Source organism: Pholis gunnellus (assembly GCF_910591455.1).
Source record: "Pholis gunnellus genome assembly, chromosome: 23".
Taxonomy (NCBI): domain Eukaryota; kingdom Metazoa; phylum Chordata; class Actinopteri; order Perciformes; family Pholidae; genus Pholis; species Pholis gunnellus.
In genome coordinates, this window is record NC_136550.1 from 13,294,255 (window position 1) to 13,314,219 (window position 19,965).

A 19,965-nucleotide genomic window follows, 5' to 3' on the forward strand; every position below is an offset into this window, starting at 1 on the left:
AGAGAAAAATACTTCCTCATGTCCCTAAACTCAAGCACTCCATCCCAAAAAGGTCAGAATTAAAATGACCACAAAACCACTACAACATGCCAGGTATAACAACGTCAACAACTGATTGTAACATCCTTTTATCTTGGATTCCTTCCTGACCTCAAAACAAATGTGAGCCATTTTCTCTTCCACAAACAGACGTGCAGGTTGTTGCTCATTTGCATGGGAACGGTCTTGTGATCTCTGCGGCGAGAAAGAGAACGAGTCTTCAGACCGGAGAAAAGACAACAACACACTCCGGCTGAGTTCTGGAAACCTCTCCACTTCCTGTGCACTCTGACCTTCCTGTCTGCTCTTCTTTTATTTCCCCTCCTCCTCCCCTATAGTTGTTGTTCTGCCCCCTCACTCATCCTGGCCCCCCCCCCCCCCTCCCCACACACACACACACACACACAGCAGATTTCATGACTAAGCGTGCTGTGCAGTCATTGTGTGGGCTCATCTCATTTTGCACCTACAGTACATAGTGTACACAGAATGTGAAGACAGGCTACATGGTGCAGATATACAGTATTAGACTCCGCTCCCTTTCTTATTAAAACTAAGATCAGGTCCGCATACGGATACATTTGGATTAAATATGTATCGTTACACTGGCTGCTGTCTAGAAACCTAAACCAATACAGTGAAATAGTTTGTTTGGACTGCACTCAAGTATGCTTGGATAGCGTTATATCATTTCTAATATTAATACCACACAGTTTTGTTTCATTAACACTGCCTAAAGTAGAAAAGGCAAACGTTTCTAAAGAAAATTAATACTTAAAACATTTGAAAAATCCTAACAACTGAAAGAAGTTGAAGTGGCTGTCGAACTACCATTAGTGAAAGAAGGTGTAATGGCAGTTACAATATGAAAGTGTAAGCACTGAGTGAAGGGCAAGTATCACTTGTCAAAGTACTGAAAGGAGTTGAAGAGTCAGTTGAACTTCCAACACTGAAAGGAGTAATGTCACTTGAAGTGTGAGTGATAAAGTGAGCCAGCAGGGTGAGTTGAAGTGGAAGTCCTGAGAGAAACTAGTGCCCGTTGAGGTGTATTTGCACTGAAAGATGTCACCTGAAGTGTCGGCTTTGAAAGCAGTAGAAGTGTCCAGAAGAAAATCAATGATAGCAAGCAAAGTAAGTAATTAATAATAACGCACACTGAGCACTTATTTATTACTCTCTAGTCATGTTCAGCATTTTTTAAGGAAATACACTTATTTGCTTTCTTTCTGAGCATGAGCTGAGAAAATCGACGTCAATCTCATGCTCTGTACTTAACGCACATACATGACGACATTATTTCTAAATCTACATCTACCAAACTAAACAACATGTTGAGTAGTGAGCTTTAGGCGTGTTGGGAGGCGTGTTTTTCTTTTTGTTCGTCAGACTGGTTGTCTCCCCTCGCTTCCAGTCTTTATGCTAAGCTAAGCTAATCACCTCTGAGTTTTCAGCAGCTCATGAATCTACTTGGAACCTCGTCTTGTTGAGAATATATAAACCGGTCAAAATTCAATACATCAACCCCAAAAATTGGCTTCGATAGGCTTTGATCTAAAACTACTATTGTCATCACGAGCTTTGCCAAACCTTCAGCTGAATTCCGTCCACGCTCACTTGTGCGAGTCTCGTAAATATCCGGACCTAACCCCCTGTTCAATCCAATGTGCGCTGAAGACCTCTGGATTCTGCCTGCCTGTCTTTTTCAGACTAAAGAATAAAGACCCCCGCCTTATCACCCACTAACACGCACTCTGAGCCAGCAGCCCCACAGCTGAGCTCGGCCTCTGGTGACCCCTTTCCTCTCCCCATCAGGACACCCCGGGCCACCGCCCCCGGACATGCCAATCAGCAAACTACCGCTGAAGATGCAGCCATGTTTATGGATGGGTTACTTAATGACGATGCATTTTTTCCGCTACACTTGACATTTGAGGTTACATCTCCTGCTGAATAAAACACACCTAACCTTTGCATAAATTTGCTCTTCGCGGTGGCGAGGATCAAAAGTGTTGAGTTGGTCGAGTAATTGAGTAAAGTTTTAAAAGGACACACTTTATGGGTAACTCCTTTAGGAGCCAAACTCCATCAGGGCCCCTCCGATTGTTGGAACAATGCTGTGTTCACTTCAAACGCAGAGCAAATTTTACGCGTCACTCGCCCGAGGTTGACCACGAGGACATTTGTGTTTCCTCGCGTCACTCACACAAGACGTGTCAGAGATGAGCTCCATGTAGATAGCAAGAGACGATTCAGAGCATCTTCGATACCAGCGCTTTTTTTCATCGTCAACCATGGCCGAAATAACCGCGATTGCTGCTTTGTCGTCGGAAAAACAAACGCTGTTTTTGTCTGGGTTCATAACATCATCCGGCGGTGTTTCACCGAGCTGTTTTCACCGGATCCAGTAAGTCACACGTCGGCTGAATAAAGCTAGTATGAACCCAAAATAAACAGGTTTTGCGGCACTTTAATCACGATAAACGGATCAAAAGGATGCCGAAATAACTTCCTCGGGATGCTGATTTGTAAAAAGTCTAAATTCATGCTTTGTCAGGTCTGTCTGCAAGACCAAAGAGCATTTCAAATGCATGTTTTCTGAATGGAGTTCGGATTGATCAGGGCTACGCTATGCTAACATTGTAGCTGCTCCATACATTTATACACAGATTTTCATGCAGTCTCATTCTCATCACGTGGAAAATTCACCTGGCATTTGGTGTGAACACTCCATAAGAACAATGAGAATCAATGAAGGCTGATGTGGTAGTGCTAGACCAAAGACAGATGTTGTTTTCTTCCCAAACAAGGGATGTATTGACATCCATAGATGGGTGATGATGGTAGTTACATGATCCATAGGTGCTGACTGAGATGAAGGCCAGGTGTCTGACACACGGACTGCATATGTATAGTATGTACTGTATGTAGTATCTTATTAGATAAGACAGCATCACCTCTCACACATACACTGCTGAAGTGAAGAAGATTTGACTGGAAAACTGAAGAGCAAAAGTGTAGCTTTATTCACTTCACCGCAAAATTTCCATCTGTAGATAGGATTTTTATCGTGTTCTCTCTCTCTAATTGCGAGCTGAACTTTCTTATTGGCTCCGTTATAAACTAAACTACACATGCTAAGTGGTGATACAGCTACCTTAACAAAACACAGGTGCATGTTCAGACTTTATCGGGTTTAAAATCTCCCCGTTCCCTTCACTAAAATGTCTAAATTGCCCCCATGATTTCTGCTGCTGAACAGGGCAATGTGTGCGTGCGTGTGTGTGTGCTCGCAGTGGTAACAGGAGAGCAGTTCACCCGCACACATGCAAACATCACACAGTCAGCCGCCAGACACACACACACACACACACGGGGGGGGTTTGAGTGAGCGGCAGTGTGGAGCACTGGGGGCCCTGAATGAAAACATGCTGGTAGTGGAATGTATCAGATGTTTGTCCACTCGTGGAAAAAAGAAAAGAAAAGATGTGTTGATCTAAGATCTAACTGTGGCTTTTTCCTGAGAAAAAAAGGCCTGCGAGTTCCAGCCCAGCAAGTGCTTAGCTCTGCACTTTCCCCCACCGTTTCTAACTACAGCCGTGTGGTGATGCCGCGCTGCTTCTGCATCTATGAAGGCTTTGTGCACAGAGATAACCGACAGTGCGAGGACAGCAGCCCGACTCAATGGGCTTTTGAGGGCTGCTGCTGATAGCAAGAGTTTTACTCTAGCTGCAGCAAAAATATATTTTGATACTTCCATAACAGGCAACTAAAAGTAGCACCGATGCATATTTGTAAAGAAAAACAGACAAAGTTAGCAACATAGCGGAGCATTTAGCCGCTAAAGAGCCACGTATCCGTAGTTGGTCGAGAGTAAACCAGAGCTAACAGAAGAGTGAACACTGGCCTCACATTTAATTTGCCAGGTGACCAAACACATGACTCCAAATGAATACCAATGTGTCTCTGGATTTGCTGTATAAGCAAGTGTTTGCTAACACGTTAGCCATAGCATGACATTGATACGTCAATGTTTACGTGTTTAAAGCTGCCACCCTAGTGGCCAAAACCGGAAGAAAAAACATTTGTGCTTTAAAAGTCCCAGTGAAACAGAAGTTATACCGTCTGTAGCGAGACCTTTTCCCAATGAAACTGAATGTTTCAGCGGTGTACAGTTACATGAGGGATTTAAATCAAATCCTCCACATTTGATTGGGCCGTTAAAAAGTGGGCGGGGTTAGAATGTCGCTCGATTCGGAGCTACAGAGGTCTGTTGTCGCTATAAGTTGCAGACTGACTGATGGATGGATGTCACGATACTAGCTGAAGTGAGTAGGCGCCATTTTTTATTTATTTTTCACAGTGAGAAAAGATATCATATAAAAATAGGACATTGTTTTTTTTTATTTTCTTTTTGCATGTATTATCAAACGGGTGCATAATATGACCGGGCATGTGATCTAAATAGGCATTTTTTATTTAATCTCCAATTTAAGTCCACACAAAAATGTAATTAATTAAATCAAAGTATTAATTAGCATGGTTGAAGCTGATCGATTGTGCTACAGCTGGTAATTAACTATCTAACCTGCAGACTGAGCAGTGTAGTTTACTGTGATTTTTGTTTAGTAGTGTGTTCAGCGCGCCAAGGTGTATCACGAGACCTGTCCCTGTGTGTAGATAAGAAGAAGACAAAGGTTACAAAGATAATGTGGGTCGCAGTTCACACAGTGTGAGCCGATGAGGGTGAAAACGAAACAATTTTGATTAATAGAAACAGCAGCATTGTGAACAGGATTCAGTGTTTCCTGCAGAAATAGACGGCTTTAGAAAACAGAGAATGACTGAGTGCATAAGGTGTGAAACGTCCCCAGACTCTCATCCCCATATCCGTGGACACACTGGTGAGAGACAGAGGCTCCTCTACTCTACTCTCAGTGGAATTCCAGTTATGGCCTCTGGCTTCGACCCGAGCGACCCACCACGCCACTTTCTCCAAGGATCCCGTTTCATCAGCATCTTCTAAAACAGACCGAAGCGCTGCGCTGGTCATTGGCTCCAACCTTTAGCTCTTGTTTGTAATGACTATGTGCCTTAATCCATCACTAACAGCTGCTCAAACGTAGTAAAGTGCTGCTGGTGTCGTCATATATTCATAAGAGTTAAACTACATTTCTCCCAACCTCCCTCTTGTACCATCAATATTTTCGACTTTTCTGTTAATGAACACATCTTGTTGCCCCAATGCATTGTGGTCCACTTTAGGCCACAACTGCAAATAGGTCTTGTGACAGATTTCTCCCCGTGTGACTGCAGAGGCAAAATGCCAGCTCCTGAAAGAAGAACCTGCGTCATTATTCTGAGGAACTGACTCCACAATCTGAGGGCCACCATTGATGCTTTAGTACGCTCTGTACTGTCTGCCTAACGGCACCGTGGTCTGACTGTTGGTGAGCATGTCTCCTTTTAAAACGCCCTCATGTTGAGATGCTCTCACACCTGTGTGTTAAACCTGTCGGCTCCCCAAACCTAACCCCCCCCCCCCTCCCCCTCCCCCTCCCCAACCACCACAACAGGATATTGCTCAGCGGCACAACAGGGCGCTGGCTCCATGGAGACATGTCGGGACAAAGATTCAGAGAAGAATTGAAAAACCAAGAGGCAGGAGAGCGATAGCATCTCCCGAGACCGGGATCGTGTTTCTGTTGGCCGGCCTCGCGCACAAACACTATATTGACATAACTCATCTTTCTTTTTGCGCTTTGGGAAAATTATAATTTTTTTGGTTATTTCCAGTGGAGAGGTCTTACCGGGAAAGTACCTGACGCAAGGGTGAAACAAAGAGTGAGCAGGTGCTGAAGAGAACTGGGAGAGGACTAGCTGAGCAGAACTGATGGAAAAAGATGGGAGCTCTGAACGGAGCCTGGGAGAATGGTATGCTTAGGCTGTGCTGAATGAGGATCCTTTGCTTTAAACTTGGTGTGGAATCAATGGAGGAAACCTTCTAGTGCTCCTAAGCAAGGTCTCAGTCTCAGAGCCTCAGTCGCTCCCGGTTAAACCAGGAGCAACCATAATCTCGCTCTATGTCGGTGTGCGTTGGGATGTGCAGTAACAGAGAGGATGATCTTTTGGATTCAGCCAGGGAGCAGACGGGGAGGTGGGGGGAGTTATACGCTGCATCACAAGAATGATAATAACAGAGGGGAGGCTGCTGTAACTTTCAGGTGGCTCTGTGTTTTTGTTGGCTAAATGTGCTGTTAAGAGCTGAGAAAAGCACTTGTTCTGCTTCAAATAGAACGCCTCATCGGCGACACATCTCTCTGCAGTTTAGCTTTAATGACAAGGTTCAGTGCCTACGTGTCTGCCCGCGAGGGCCCAAAACGATGATGCAAGACTCTCTCCCCCGGCTGCCCCCCCACACCCTACACCCCCCCCCCCCCCCGGATGGCATCAAAGTCCAAACTGAGCCAGAGCCTCCTCTATAACTCCCGACCTGCGCTAGCAAAGACACATATCTGCAGCCTTGGCCTACATTTTAGAGAGTCACATGACTGAGCTAGCGTCCAAAAAAGATGTCCTGTTGTACCATTAATCTCACGGTTTAATGTAATGATCTTCAACTAGAACTCCAGATAAAACTGATATATTACCCCGAGGCAAATGACTTGGACTGTACCAATTATGGCACAGGATCAAAAGTAGAGGGATAATCCAATTTCCCAGACGAGGGTGTTTGAGTTAATAATTCTACAGGAGTTAAAAGGGTTTCCTTTGTTCTAGATGTGGCCTTGTGGACACAGAGAGGCCTTCAGCAGCTGTATATGTAGCACACCATGTGCACCATGTGCACCATATGCACACCATGTTCCATCACTGCCACGGGGCATGTTGCCACCCAGCAGGCCCAGTAGATACGTCTGAACCGGCTACCGCCATCAATCTACCGCTGACAGAACGGGACCGGGTTTGATCGATGACCGGCTCGCTCTGCGACTTACTGTTGTTGGACTTGAGATCCCGATGGATGACGGGGACGATGGCCTCGCTGTGCAGGTACAGCATCCCTCTGGCTATCTGCACGGCCCAGTTGACCAGGACGTGCGGCGGGATGCGGCGCCCCGCCAGCGCCCGGCTCAGCGCCCCGCCAGAGGCGTACTCCATGATGAGGCACAGGTTGGGCTCCTGCAGGCAGACGCCCTTCAGGGCGATGATGTTGGGGTGCGTGAGCATGGCAAACAAACGTGCCTCCTGTCTGACGTTCTGCGCCGTCACGCTGATGTCCTCGTCCGGGTCTTGGCGGGCGGCCTTCACAGCCACCAGCCCGCCCCTCCATGTACCGCGATACACCTTTCCGAAGCCCCCGACCCCGATGACCTCCTCCAGGCTCAGCTCCCGGAAGTCCAGCACATCGGGTTCGAACTGGCTGACCACGGCCGGGCCGAGCTCGGTGACCACGGCGCTGCCCGGCTTGAAGGAGCCGTAGTTGGACGGGAAGATGCCCACCTTGTTGTTGACCTTCCCCGCCCACCAGCCCTCGTCCCCTGATATCTCAGAGTCCAGAGACAGGACTTCCACCAGGTCACCTTTACGCAAGGTGAGCTCATCTTTGCAGGACGCCTCATAGTCGAATAAGGCCGTCCACACCGGGTTGGTGAAGTTCCCTTTTTGCGATTGATCCAAATTCTTCCAGTTGGACAGGGGGCCGCGACTGAATATGTTCTTCAGTGGCTCCATGGAGCCTCCAGCTGATGTCTAGACCGGATCTGATTTTGCACCCCAAGGGTTTGAAAATAAAGTACAAAGGAGTACTTTATTGCGCCTCGCTCCCTTTCCTGTCTTTCTTGTTGGTTCATCAGGGACCAGCGAAATGTGTTCGAGAGCTTGACCAACAAGCGGGCTACAGAAGAGGATTCAAAGATGGCTGAACGGTGAGTGTCTCTCATTCGTCTTGACATCACACGCAAAGCTCCCCTCTTGAAAACACAGGATCAGTTGAGAGGTCAGTTCTGTGCGACGAGCGTTTCAGAGCTCAGAAAGGCAGAACTGTCTCCACTGATGTGTGGTTTCCCCAACATGGTTGTCACTCCACCGGCCTGTATTTAAAAAGCCTCTTGAATGGCCTCATTATGGGTAAATGAGCTCTCCTCCTCACTCATTCAGAAGTGCCACCTGTTGAGCTTGAGCTTTGGATGACTAAAGTGTGGAGAGAGTGAAATAAAACTATCCAGAGTTTGTGGTAAAATACTTTAGAGTATTCCAAATGACGGTTCCAACTACTTTCAGCTGTCCATTTGGAGTGTTTATGTATTTTTAGCCATTAAGTGCAGTGGCCACCACAGAGCAGGAAGCGCTGCGAAGCGGAGAAGAATAGCAGGAAAAGGAGCATTCAGTCCAGCCAACCAGTGTTTTACGACAAGTTCCAGGGAAAACCAGTCCGCATTAGCAAACCGAGAACTCCAACAACCGCGTCTGACCGCAACTGTGCGGCGCTCCCGCAGGAAATCCCGCATCCCTCTGAGCGAGAGTGCCCATACTGACAAGCGCGCAATGAGCGGGGCTTTATCGCGACGTGAAACACGCAGGAACAGCCGACTCTGGAACAGGAAGAGCTCTCCAAACCCGCTTGACTTTCCAGAAAGAAACACGCAGTAAAAAAACAAATCCCGTTAGTTCCCTAATTGGAGTTCAGCGCGTGGCCTCGTCCAGCTCGGTGGTCTCGCGGTTACAGTCGGTATCCAAACAGCGCAACAACTCCATCTTAACTTATTGGAATACTCCTCATCCTCGGTCGGTGCTCACTCGTCCGGACCTCGAACCACTTCTACGTCTGCTCACAGTCAGTACGGAGGGTGGGGTTTCTAAACTTTTTTCTCTCCCAACAGGAAAAGAGTCAGATGACAGGCCGCGCGGTGAAGCGACACGCATTACACAGGGACATATCCGGTTGGGACTGCCAAAATAAAACTCGGTCAGAAGCGAACGTTTTAGAGACGAATGGCGGTGGGGAACATGTCAGTGTTGTTGGATGAAGTCTTCATTAGAGGGGAACAAATTGTCAATAGGAAAAAGAAGAAAACGGTACCCTAAAAAACATTTAAATATTACTGTTTTCTACTTAATTTAATTCAGATTGATGATGAAATACATATATCTTGAAACTTAGATAATTGTGGACAAAGATGTCCAACTCTGATTGGACATTATCATGTACTAACCTAATGCGGACAATACATTATTAATGAAAGGTCATTAACTCTGTAATTAGTTACCAATTCACTTATCATCACCCATGTAGATTTTTGGTAATTTTTGCTTTTTCCTGCAGTAAAAATTATAAAAGGCAACACTGTGATTTTAAGCACAGTAAAGTATCCTCATCAAGTTAAAGCAAAGTTTCAGACTCTTAATGATACTCAAAAGCCACGAGTGCAATAACAGGCTTCAATTTTACAGAATAAAAGTAGGTTCTTTATTTCAACATTTATTTCACTGTCTCAGTACAAGTAAATATTTAATTTGTGGTGTTTATGGAGTAGTAATAAGGTACTTGTGTGCAACCCATGTGTGTATCATGTATTTGAGACTTTTATTTTGAATACCTTTTCCTGTGGCTACTCTCCTGCTAAGTGCTAACTAACACTAACATTAACACTGCTGCTAGGCCAGAACTCTGGAGGTGAGTCAAGCCAGCAGAACATAACAATGCAAAGGAAGTGCTTGAAAATTTAAATAATAAAATAACAGTAGTAGGCAATAATCATAGTATTGAAATGACCAGGATGTTGATCTTATTATGTTGTTATCGATTTAAGATGCGATTCTCATGTTTTGGGACGACAAACGCATATTTAATTTATTTTCATTTCCTTGTGATATTCTCTTGACCACACGGCAAAGTTTAGCATGGCTTTTATTTTGAAATACACCCTAGAAGTCTTTTGACGATGATGGCTGAATTGGTGTTGGTGGGAACAGGTGGCAAATTAACCTGAAAAGAAAAGATGCTCAAAAACATTTAGCAAAAGGCAACACACAGTCATTAGCTAAATAATATATATATATATATAACTGTAACGCCACAGTAAAGTGTCCTCCTCTTCAATCAGTTCAGCTATCATGCTTTAGTGGCATTCAGTCCAAACACTCAAGGACAGCAGTCGACTAAAAAGCGTCCACAGTCAAAGAAAAGAGGAGGAAGTGCTGCCGTTAGCTTTCTGTGAGGAGGAATGTGTTGAAGATTTTCTTTTGTCTGCTGTAACTTTGAACCACAAAAGGAGTTTCAAGCCTATCCTCAAGCAACACATTTAACAGCCTTTGGCATATGGCTGGTTTAATGTTCTTTATGCAGTGTGATGGGCTACTTAACCGAGCGAGGTGGAAAAGCTGTTTCTGAAATTTCACTCAAGTGGAGTCGGATCTGCTGCTACACGGTTCTACTTAAGATAGAAGTCAAGTAGCTCATTTAAAAGTTTTATTCCAAGGAGACTAATCTCACTTTAAGTATCACCTTTCTATTGTAAAAACACTCGAGTTCAGCAGAGTAGTTCTGCACATTCTCTGAATGAAAAACGAAACTACATTCTGTGATGAGACGATATAATGTTTATAAAAAGCTTCCGAATGTGTCCTCTGATATGACTTACTACAGCCAACACTGCAGCCATTACAGCGCTTCCCCAAAACCACAGTGCTCATGGAGAGGCGAAATTATGAGACGCCATCCAAGTGATGACTCGTAATTGACGGAGCGTTTCATTACTTTGATGTAGGAAATCAAAATGTGGAGGTGGCCTACCATATCTTTACTCCCGTACTACCATACTACCATACTATTTAGTACACCAGGAAAAGATTTAACATGTCCAAATACACAGTATGTCAAATTCAGTCTGCCCAAAATACCAGGACTACATCTGGTTGCATTTTGCAGTTTGCAAGCCAGCATGCTGTTTTCTGTTTATTCTGATCCACGATCCTATGAGCAAGAGGGTCAAACTTCGATTTCGACGTTTTGGCCGTCGCCATCTTGGTTTTTAGCCATTGTCATCCTATCTTTATGCAACCAGAGGTGACATGCCTTGAGCTTAAAATAATTTCCCCTGAAGACATAGAGTAAATATAAATTAAAAAAACAAGGCTCAGTTAAAGAAATTAAATAAAACTTGGCTACTATAGTTTTTAAGCATGACTCAAACAGGGGTAAATGGTGCATTTTGGGGGATTATAATTGTTTCTGGACCTACCGGACTCTCCTCACAGGAAACATGACTTGTGTTCGATCTGTCTGTGTGTAACCTTGTGTTGTATTGCTGTTGTCTTTACTTGGTCACTATTGAGCATGAGACCCTGTGTATCAATGAGATTATGTGTCTTAATACAAATTAAATAAAAATGTAAAAAAATATCCATATCATTGGCTTTGAATAAAGTGCTTTTATTTTTATGCAGCGTCATTTTTTAATTCAGTATGTGTATTGTGGTGTAAGAGAAATATAACATGTTCTTTCACAAAGCTTTTATGTAACTACACCGTTTTAACAGGTGACATGAAAACATGTACACTGGTAAAAAAAAAAAAGGTCAATTTGACATCCTGGCTGTGAAAATGTACTTTGAAAGGGTATCAAACAGATCATCTGTTGGATTGGACAAATATTTCACAGAATGAATATGGCAATAACTATCTCACACTTCTCAAATGAAAAAAAACTAAGTACATGAAAGCATTTAAACATGTTCTAGCATACCCCCAAATTAAAAGCATGAACCTGAAAATGAGCCAAATATGTGACCTTTAATATTGCTTGTTCATTGTTCAAGTGTGCTGAAGCTGCCGTTAGTGTTTATTGTGGCTCCTGGAACGCTGCTGTCAGTAAAATATATTGACGCTTTTGGGTGTGTTGCCATTACATTTGTCCAGACATCAATGGTCTTCTCTTCTAGCACCGCCGTGAGATTGAAATTTAGATTTTTAGTGAACTTATTTGACAACTCTTTGACGGTTTGCCATAAAGTTTAAGATATGAATTGTAATCACTTTGGCTGTCCTTTACATTTCCATCTAGCACCATCATCAGGTGAAAATGTGTCACCTGCAATCGCACGTGAGTGATTTTGTTCAAATTCAGTTGGCTTGCAAAACATTTGAAAGCTACCATTGAGGTGTAGTAGTAATAGTATAGTATGTTATTAAAGTATTTGTTACTACATTTTGAAAAATGTGTTCTTCAAATCTGTGCTTAATGAAATAGTTGAACGGGGCATGTGAGTGCCAATATATTTCTGGGCTCACTGTCACACAGTGGGAGAGCCACCATCATCATCATGGGAGTGGATGGGAATCAGAGGGCCACCTTTGGCCCCTCCGGCTTGCTGTGTGGAAACAGTGAGCTTCCTTCTGTTGGCCCTTTGATGGCTCCCACTACCCTCCCTCCTTCCGTGCCCCATCGCTGCAGTTTGTTTGGACACCAAGCTCCTAAAGTCAACCCCCCACCCCCCCCCGACACACACACACACACACACACACACACACAGTCTGCTGAGTCAACGCTTGTGCAGGAAGGATGCAGTTGTTTTTGCGGCCCCTGGCTCAGGGTTGCTTGGTCGGTAGGGTGGGGGTGGGGTCTGGAAAAAAGAAAGCAGGAGGAAGAGGAAAGGGGCCGGACGCACACTCAGGGCCAAGTGTGCCGGCTCCTCTCCACAAACCTGCAGCGTCTTGTACTCATCGGATTCAACTACCAGGACTACAAATACCAGCACTCGTCTTTCAGGTTTGCACGAGTCATTGCCGATAAATCAACGAGAGACGCATCCACATGGAAAATATTTTTTATATTGCAAAATACAGAAAGTAAAGACCTCAATAAGTGCAAGGAGTCACAGCATCGGGACTACAAAGGAGGAGTTCCGTTCTGTGAAATGATAGAAAGATGAAGGGGAAGCACTTTGAAATATTTCTCCTCAAAGAAACCACAAGATTGAGTTTTTCTTCTGGTGAACAAAGGACTGTGTTTAACAGTGAATGCCGTTGCAGATTTGCCGGATGTGGAAAGTCTTTCAGGCTTTTCATCTCTGATACGGAGAACACAACAAGCCCAAACAAGGGTTGCTCTTTTATAATTGAAATATGAACTTTATTTTACCCATACAAAATAAAAAGAATGTTAAAAGTTTACAATACAGTGTCAACTTCAACCGTCTATTCGGAAACATTTCATACTGAGACTGCCGCATAAATGGGAGCCCCATCTCTGTTTTCAATGGATACATTTAAAACAATCTAAAAGAGGAGGGGGGGGGGGGGGGGGGGGTGGAAACGTTAAAGATAAATTTACTCAGAAGTTGGAGGGGGGGGGGGGGAGAATAGAAATGAGAGAGGACAAAAGGAGACAAACAACTTTAAAAACAAAGTTATGGTCCAAGAGTCACAGTATACTTCTGATGGGCAATTCAGGTTAATTTAATGGTCGTATAAAAAAAAGAAAATACAAGACCCAACTGCCAGAGCAATAACCTGCGACAGCGTGAGAAACAAACAAAGTGGAAATCATGAACCGGTGATATGTGTGACTTCATGGCTGTGGTCGTGGAGGTTTACAGTTCTCTTGATAAAAACGTGAATTAAAAATAGAAACCAATTCCCAAAAGCTGTGGTTTAGCTAACCTATAGTAAAAATACACCTGCTTCCCTGTTTATGTTACAGCCTGACAACTGGAGAGACAAAGCCGGGAAGTACACGTCTGAACCGCAGTATTTCACAGCCAACCAGACTCATCTCAGCGAGGAGCCTTCGTATGAGCACCACAGGCCGTATTAAGGCTCGATCGACCACTTCATGTTTTCAAGCCGACCTCGGGCGACTCATTTGTTGACTTCATAAGTCTACTATGGAGGACTGAGGAAGAAAGAAAAGTGCCAAAAGAAAAAGCTACAAGGCAACACAAACTACACCTATCCTGTCTGCGGGGGCTCATGGCCAAAATAGTGACGACTGACGGTTTTTTATAGTCAAAATAGAACAACTGACTCGTTAAAAAACATCCTCGTTGGATTCTCCTCTACAATAAAATAAAAACTTTTTTTTTTTTAAAAGAAAAGAAAATTAAAACACATAATGTACAACCAGTTTTCGGTCTCCTGCGACGGCTCCTCCTCTTCGCTTTTGGCGTGATGAAGAGTCTTTCCCTCCTCTGCTGAGAGCAGCCGCCGCAAGAACAACTTAAGAAATCGAAAATAATGCTGGAAGAGTGTACGTGTGCGTGTGTGTGATTGGTGTAGGAGGAGGAGGAGGGAGCTAAGAGTCATAGTCTTCGTCGTCGTCGTCGTCATCGTCCTCCTCGTTTTTGTGCGGCTCGGGGGCTGGGGGAGGGGGGGCGAAGTCCATGCCGCCCTGGGGCTGTGCGGGGGCCATGCTGCCCATCTGCATGTACTGGGGGGGTGCGTTCGGGCTGTGGGGGAAACAGACAGAGGTGTAAACCAGATGTTAGGAATCAATCAAATGAACAACACTCTCACGAGGTGCTTCCCATTTAAACGTGGATGAATCAATGTGGTGTCTTTTCTTCTTCAGTGAATCTCTGTGTCCCAAATCCACACATTCTAATTCAAAAGCAGTGTCATATATTGTCATAGTAAGTATACCATTTTTTATTTTACACTAACAGGAAATTATACAATATATGTGAAACTGCATGTCACCACCAGCTCTGTGCATTAAACACAAACCAACTAAACAATAGTTTGCAAAGCTGGAGTAGAGATGCACGCCCAAAAGAAGAAACACACCTACTTTGAAGCATAATGAACTGGCGAGGATAATAACAGGTTTTTGGATATGCTAATATCTCAACGGCGGCCTTTTCAGGAAGGTGTTTGGAGGAATGAAAGAAGGAGGCTGTGTGTTCACACGCTGGGAAACTTTGAAAAAAACACTTTGTGATGCAAAGAAGACAAAAGTGGATCCTGCCGTTCCACTTTTTTATATTTTATCATGATAAGCAACACGTTAGGGCATCGACACCCGTCAAACACAGCCCAGAGTGGTGTCGACGTTGGATTCACTGCCCTGGTGGTGAGGATGCGGCATGGGGTCGTTTTATGTTAATCGAATATGTACAGCTACATGCAAACATGAATATTAGTGGAAAACTCATTTTCACTAGCCATGTAAACACAGCTTATTACAAATATTGTCTATCTCTGAATAAGGGAAAAAAACTAATATTTGGTGCATGTGAACGTACTCATTCATTCATTTATGTCATTTTGCTCCGAAGCAAGATGAAGCAACAGAGAGTTGAGAAACTACTTGAAGATAGAAGAATGTGTGTGTGTGTGTGTGTTTTTGCTAGAATCAGCACGGCTGAAAGTTGAAAACATCAGGGACGAGGCAGCTGGTTGTGTGTGTGTTATTTTAAACTACTTCATCCTGAAATACCAACAGGGAAACCGATGTCATTGAATACAATCGCTGACAATATCAAACACAACTAAGATGCGTTTACTAAATAAAAAGTAACCAAAGTTGCTCTTCTGGTTGGTGACCTTCTACCCTCTCTTCCCCTCTCTGTCTCAAACACACAAACACAGCAGAGTCCACCTGTCCTTCTCCCTCAGTCCTGTGTAATGCATGACGTTGGAGGTCTGCGGGTCGGTTGGTTGGTTCGCGCTTATTTTTGCATGTCGGTCGGGCGGATTGATTGAATAGTTCCCAGTGATTATTGAAGAGTACTTTTGCTTGAAATGCCCATGCCTAGAAAGCTGCATTGTTAATCATTCAACCTGTGTTTTTTTAATCAGATAATGATCATATAAAATATGTAAAAAATAAGTTATTTGGTCTGGGTCCGTACCTGTGGAACCTGGATGCAGCCTGCAGGTTTGTGCTGGACTGAGAGCCGTCCTCCTCGTCCTCGTCCGTCTCGCTGTCTTCAGAGTCATCCTGTTTCCGTCACAACAAACACACCAGTCAGCCCATCGACCTCAAACACACACCAATCAGTGAAACTGGGTGGAGTTCAATTAGATCCTCCTGCGTGTGATGATAACTTATGTTCTTCCCAAAAAGTCATAACTATAGAGCTGTAGATAGCTACTGGTCCGTGTAAACACGCCCCCACCTCTTGCTCCGACTCTGTGCCAGACAACTTCTTGTCCTTGCCTTTGGAGCCAGCTCCCCCATTCTTACGGCCAGACCCTGGTTTTCTACCCCTGGGGTCAGAAAAACAAAAAAGAACAAAAAGTTATGTGCATCTTTCAGATAAACAGAGACAGTTCTGATGTGATCAATACTGCTGGTGAAAAGACTTTCAGCTCTTTATACTCAAAGACACAGCGTCTCCGCATGCCTCACTCCCGTAGCTGAGACTAATGTGTCTAAATATTAGGAGCGTACAAGCACTTTAAATCCAATCTGAATCGAATCTGCCACTCTTTAGTGAAAGAAGTTCGATTGTGTGTAATTATCTGCCAGGCTCTCTGCTTCAATTCAGCTGCAGTGCTTGATTTAACAGTCAATACTGCTTCTTCTTCTCTACGATGCTCAATAATTAGTGCAACCCTCTCTCTTTATTTGCCTTTTTTTGTAGTTGATCTACAATCACCAAAAGAAAGTGATACGGTTCAAATCGTTAGGATGACAAATGCATCGTTTTGGTCAACTTCTGTTGACAGCAGCAGCGGTTCCTGGAAAAGGCCAAGTTAACTCTCCTTGTGTCCATATAAGGAGTTGAGTCCTGTTGAGTGATTCACCTCTTAATTGTGTGGGTGCGTGCGCTTATCACAAATGACTGCATGGATTGACAAATCAAGCGACCGACAGGATTAATGAGTCAAAATCAGCCATTTGATACTGGACCAGCCTTGCACGTGGAACAGGACCTTGCAGATCTGACTTTCCCTGAGTCAACAAAACTTTACAGTGTTGTCTGTTCAACTGTTTAGACCCTTTAACAGTCTGTAAACGATGACGAGGTACGCAAGTGTGCGCGCGTAATTTGACAGCGGAGTGCAACATCTTGTCAAGCTATGCGAGAGCATTAACCAGGAAAGACGGCCAATGCAACCTGAACAAATTGACCTGTGTACGCGAGCTTTTGTTTTATAAGTCAACAAGTTGAATTGCTAGTCGCCGCCAGTGTTTCGGTGTAATGAGTGACCGTGTTAACTGGTGACTCTCGGGACAAATTCCGTGGTTGTTCGTAGTGACGGCAGCTGTTGAAAACACCAACAGAACATGAAGGTGTCCTCGTAAAAAGCCTTCAATCAATTTTAAATACATACTCGTCACTGTTTGTCTACGACAACCATTTCGGTAAGTTACCACAAGCAACCACGGACGCGTTCGTCTGAAAGTCACCAGTTAACACGTCACTCATTGAACCGAAACACCTGTTGAACTGAAACGGTCGAGATCCTCTCAGGATTCTGTAGAACACGAGTCCGCTGATGGAATATCGATTCTGACAACCAGACATGTTGATGCTGGAAACAGTTTTAGTTCAATGTTTAAAGCTCACTATCTCGTCTGGGTCGCTGGGGCAAAACGCTACTTCCGTTGCCAACGTGCAGACGCATATATCTGACGACGTTGGCTGTAAAAGGGTCTATACCCAACATGTTGCCGTGTGCATGAGTGTGTGTGTGAGAGAGAGAGCGACACATACCTGCGTGGCACTTTTTCTCCCCCCCCCTCCGTGTGGTTCTCTTCCCCCTCGGCCTGCATGTCCGGCACCGTTGCAACCAGGTCTTTCAAGAAGTCAAACTGTTGCTCCAGCTCAATACACTGCTTTCTGTGGACACACAATCTTAGATGAGTACATTGCTTTCTCAACAAACCTGCATGCATTCTGAGATGACTATAAAGTCTAACTGTCACACAGACAAAAAGATAAATGAGGCTATATATTCATTTTAAAAAGGAAGTGAGCATCTTTTCAGTCAAACGTGTCCAAAATCGAATAACTTTAATGTGATTTCCTGTTATTAACCAGCTGCCTGATAATAATGCCTGTGGTATGTCGGTCACAATGAACTGAGCAGAGGATGTATCCCAAAGTAGTCTAACGCCAAAGTATTGCAATAGAGAGCAGATCATTTATCAAGACACACACACAAATACAGAAACTTACAGATGCGATGTTGTCATCGTCTTTGCATTCCTAGACTGGGTGACTTGACAGGCCTTTGTAAGCAATGATTCCAAAAAAAGCTCCAGGGCTCTCGCTGACATCTTAAATTAAGGAAATTAGGATGCAGGAGGTCTGTGTTCTTTGTTTGAAATACTACCCGAGAGAATAACTTGTACACAGAGTGAGGCTAGGGCTGACTAAAGGTTTTTCCCCCATTATCGATTCATCTGTCATAAAAAAAAAATTAAAAATGAATTGTTAGTCTAGAAAATGTATAATGCAAAAGTTCCCAAAGTCCAGAATGACTTCAAATGTGTTCTTCCCTCTGGACAACAGACCACAACCAAAACAGATATTCTCTTGACATTGATTTCAAATTCAGAAAAAAGCAGCAAATCTTATAATTGGAAAAACCTCAACCAGCAAAGGTTTTTCTTTATCAAACTAAATAGTTGATGTGTTGTTCTGTTAACTGACTGGTTAATCAATCATCTCATAGTCCTTAGACTACATGAAAAGGTGCAGTTCATATAAATTCATTTTTGTGAATTCAAAGCACATACAGATGATCGAAACCTTGGTACATGCACAGAAGAGATTTTGGACAGGAAGGATACAAATAATAACAGGTACTGCTGCAGCCACTTTGCCTATTTCTTCATCTGTCTGCATAATCTTCTTAATCCGTGCCTGTAAGGAGAAAAGGTTCAGTGGTACGTACGTTGTGTTTGTACAATGCCTGTCAATACATACACATACATTTTATATGAAAAATAAGACTTTAAGACAGAGTTCTGGATCAAAACTCAACGCTCGCTAACTAAATGAACATAACAACAAGATACAGTGAACTACCAACACATTTCTGAATCGTCGCTATCATAAGACGACTTTAATAACATGCATGTTTAAAACTATTTACTACAGGCGTGTTGATGAGATATTCTACAGTGTTTGCAATGTGAATACCTCAAAAACAGATAGCCCAGATGTACAGCAGTTAGTTTCACTTAGCTTGGCATGCTAAAAACAACGATAACTGGTGGACATGCTAGCTAACTTACGTCTCACGCCTCAAATGTACCATAGCTAACTCTGGGGTGCAAAGTAAGCTGGCCAATTTATTAAATCAATGACGTAGGTATAATGACACTAGTGCATTTTACATTTGAGTAGTAAAGGCATGCGTTTGTTAGTTAGCTTGTTAGCACTCTGGGCAACAAAATAGGCCGAATCCCAGTTGAGCTAGCTAGACAAGTTAGCTTTCCTTCATACAGTTTGCTAACGTTGCCCAGTCTTAACACCGGTTCTGACAAGTTTAGACTTACCGGAGGGAATCTGGCGTTGTATTTCTTCTTTTTGCTTGGCATAATTAAATCACTTAGATGGCTAACTTAAAATAAAAGGCAATATATACTGGAATATTGGTCTATGTCATACATAAATCACCTCCTCCGCGCACACACTAGATAGTGATAGCTACCCTGCTAACTCGTTAGCACGTCGTCACTCGTTGCCTGGCAGGTCAGCGTAGTTCCGCAGGGTCACAGCGACGTCATTTTTGGAGCAACTTTGTACTGAAGTCTAATGTAAAATTACGTTTTTTTTTTTAGCTAAAATGTAACACGGTTGCACTCCACAACTACACAAAATGAACACTGACTAATTAAGTGCTTGCATATTTGCGGTTACATATAACTGGGGAATCTGGTATATTGTAATTTAAGAGCAGCCGTTGGACGTAATTAACAGTTAAATGCCGTAAATTGTAGATTAAATCTCATAAATTAACGCTACTTC

The 19,965-nt window shown here is 43.7% G+C and overlaps 2 protein-coding genes across 2 annotated transcripts in view; both read right to left on the reverse strand.

The window, feature by feature from the left end:
• Positions 1 to 8,151, reverse strand: part of LOC306714618 (mitogen-activated protein kinase kinase kinase 11) — a 39,273-nt gene extending 31,122 nt beyond the window's left edge. Inside the window, exon 1 of the mRNA XM_079184671.1 lies at positions 7,035 to 8,151. Coding sequence (XP_079040797.1) covers positions 7,035 to 7,770 — 736 coding nt within the window. The 5' untranslated portion in view covers positions 7,771 to 8,151. The remainder of the gene's footprint in view (positions 1 to 7,034) is intronic.
• A 4,822-nt stretch (positions 8,152 to 12,973) lies between these two features.
• drap1 (DR1-associated protein 1 (negative cofactor 2 alpha)) lies at positions 12,974 to 19,644 on the reverse strand. Its single transcript, XM_079184442.1, has 7 exons — positions 19,494 to 19,644; positions 18,783 to 18,855; positions 18,166 to 18,259; positions 17,701 to 17,826; positions 16,156 to 16,246; positions 15,889 to 15,977; positions 12,974 to 14,484 (listed from the first exon to the last, which is right to left on the reverse strand). Exons 1-7 carry the CDS (start codon positions 19,533 to 19,535, stop codon positions 14,331 to 14,333), a joined length of 669 nt encoding a protein of 222 aa, XP_079040568.1. The 5' UTR covers positions 19,536 to 19,644; the 3' UTR covers positions 12,974 to 14,330.
• Positions 19,645 to 19,965: the final 321 nt, after the last annotated feature.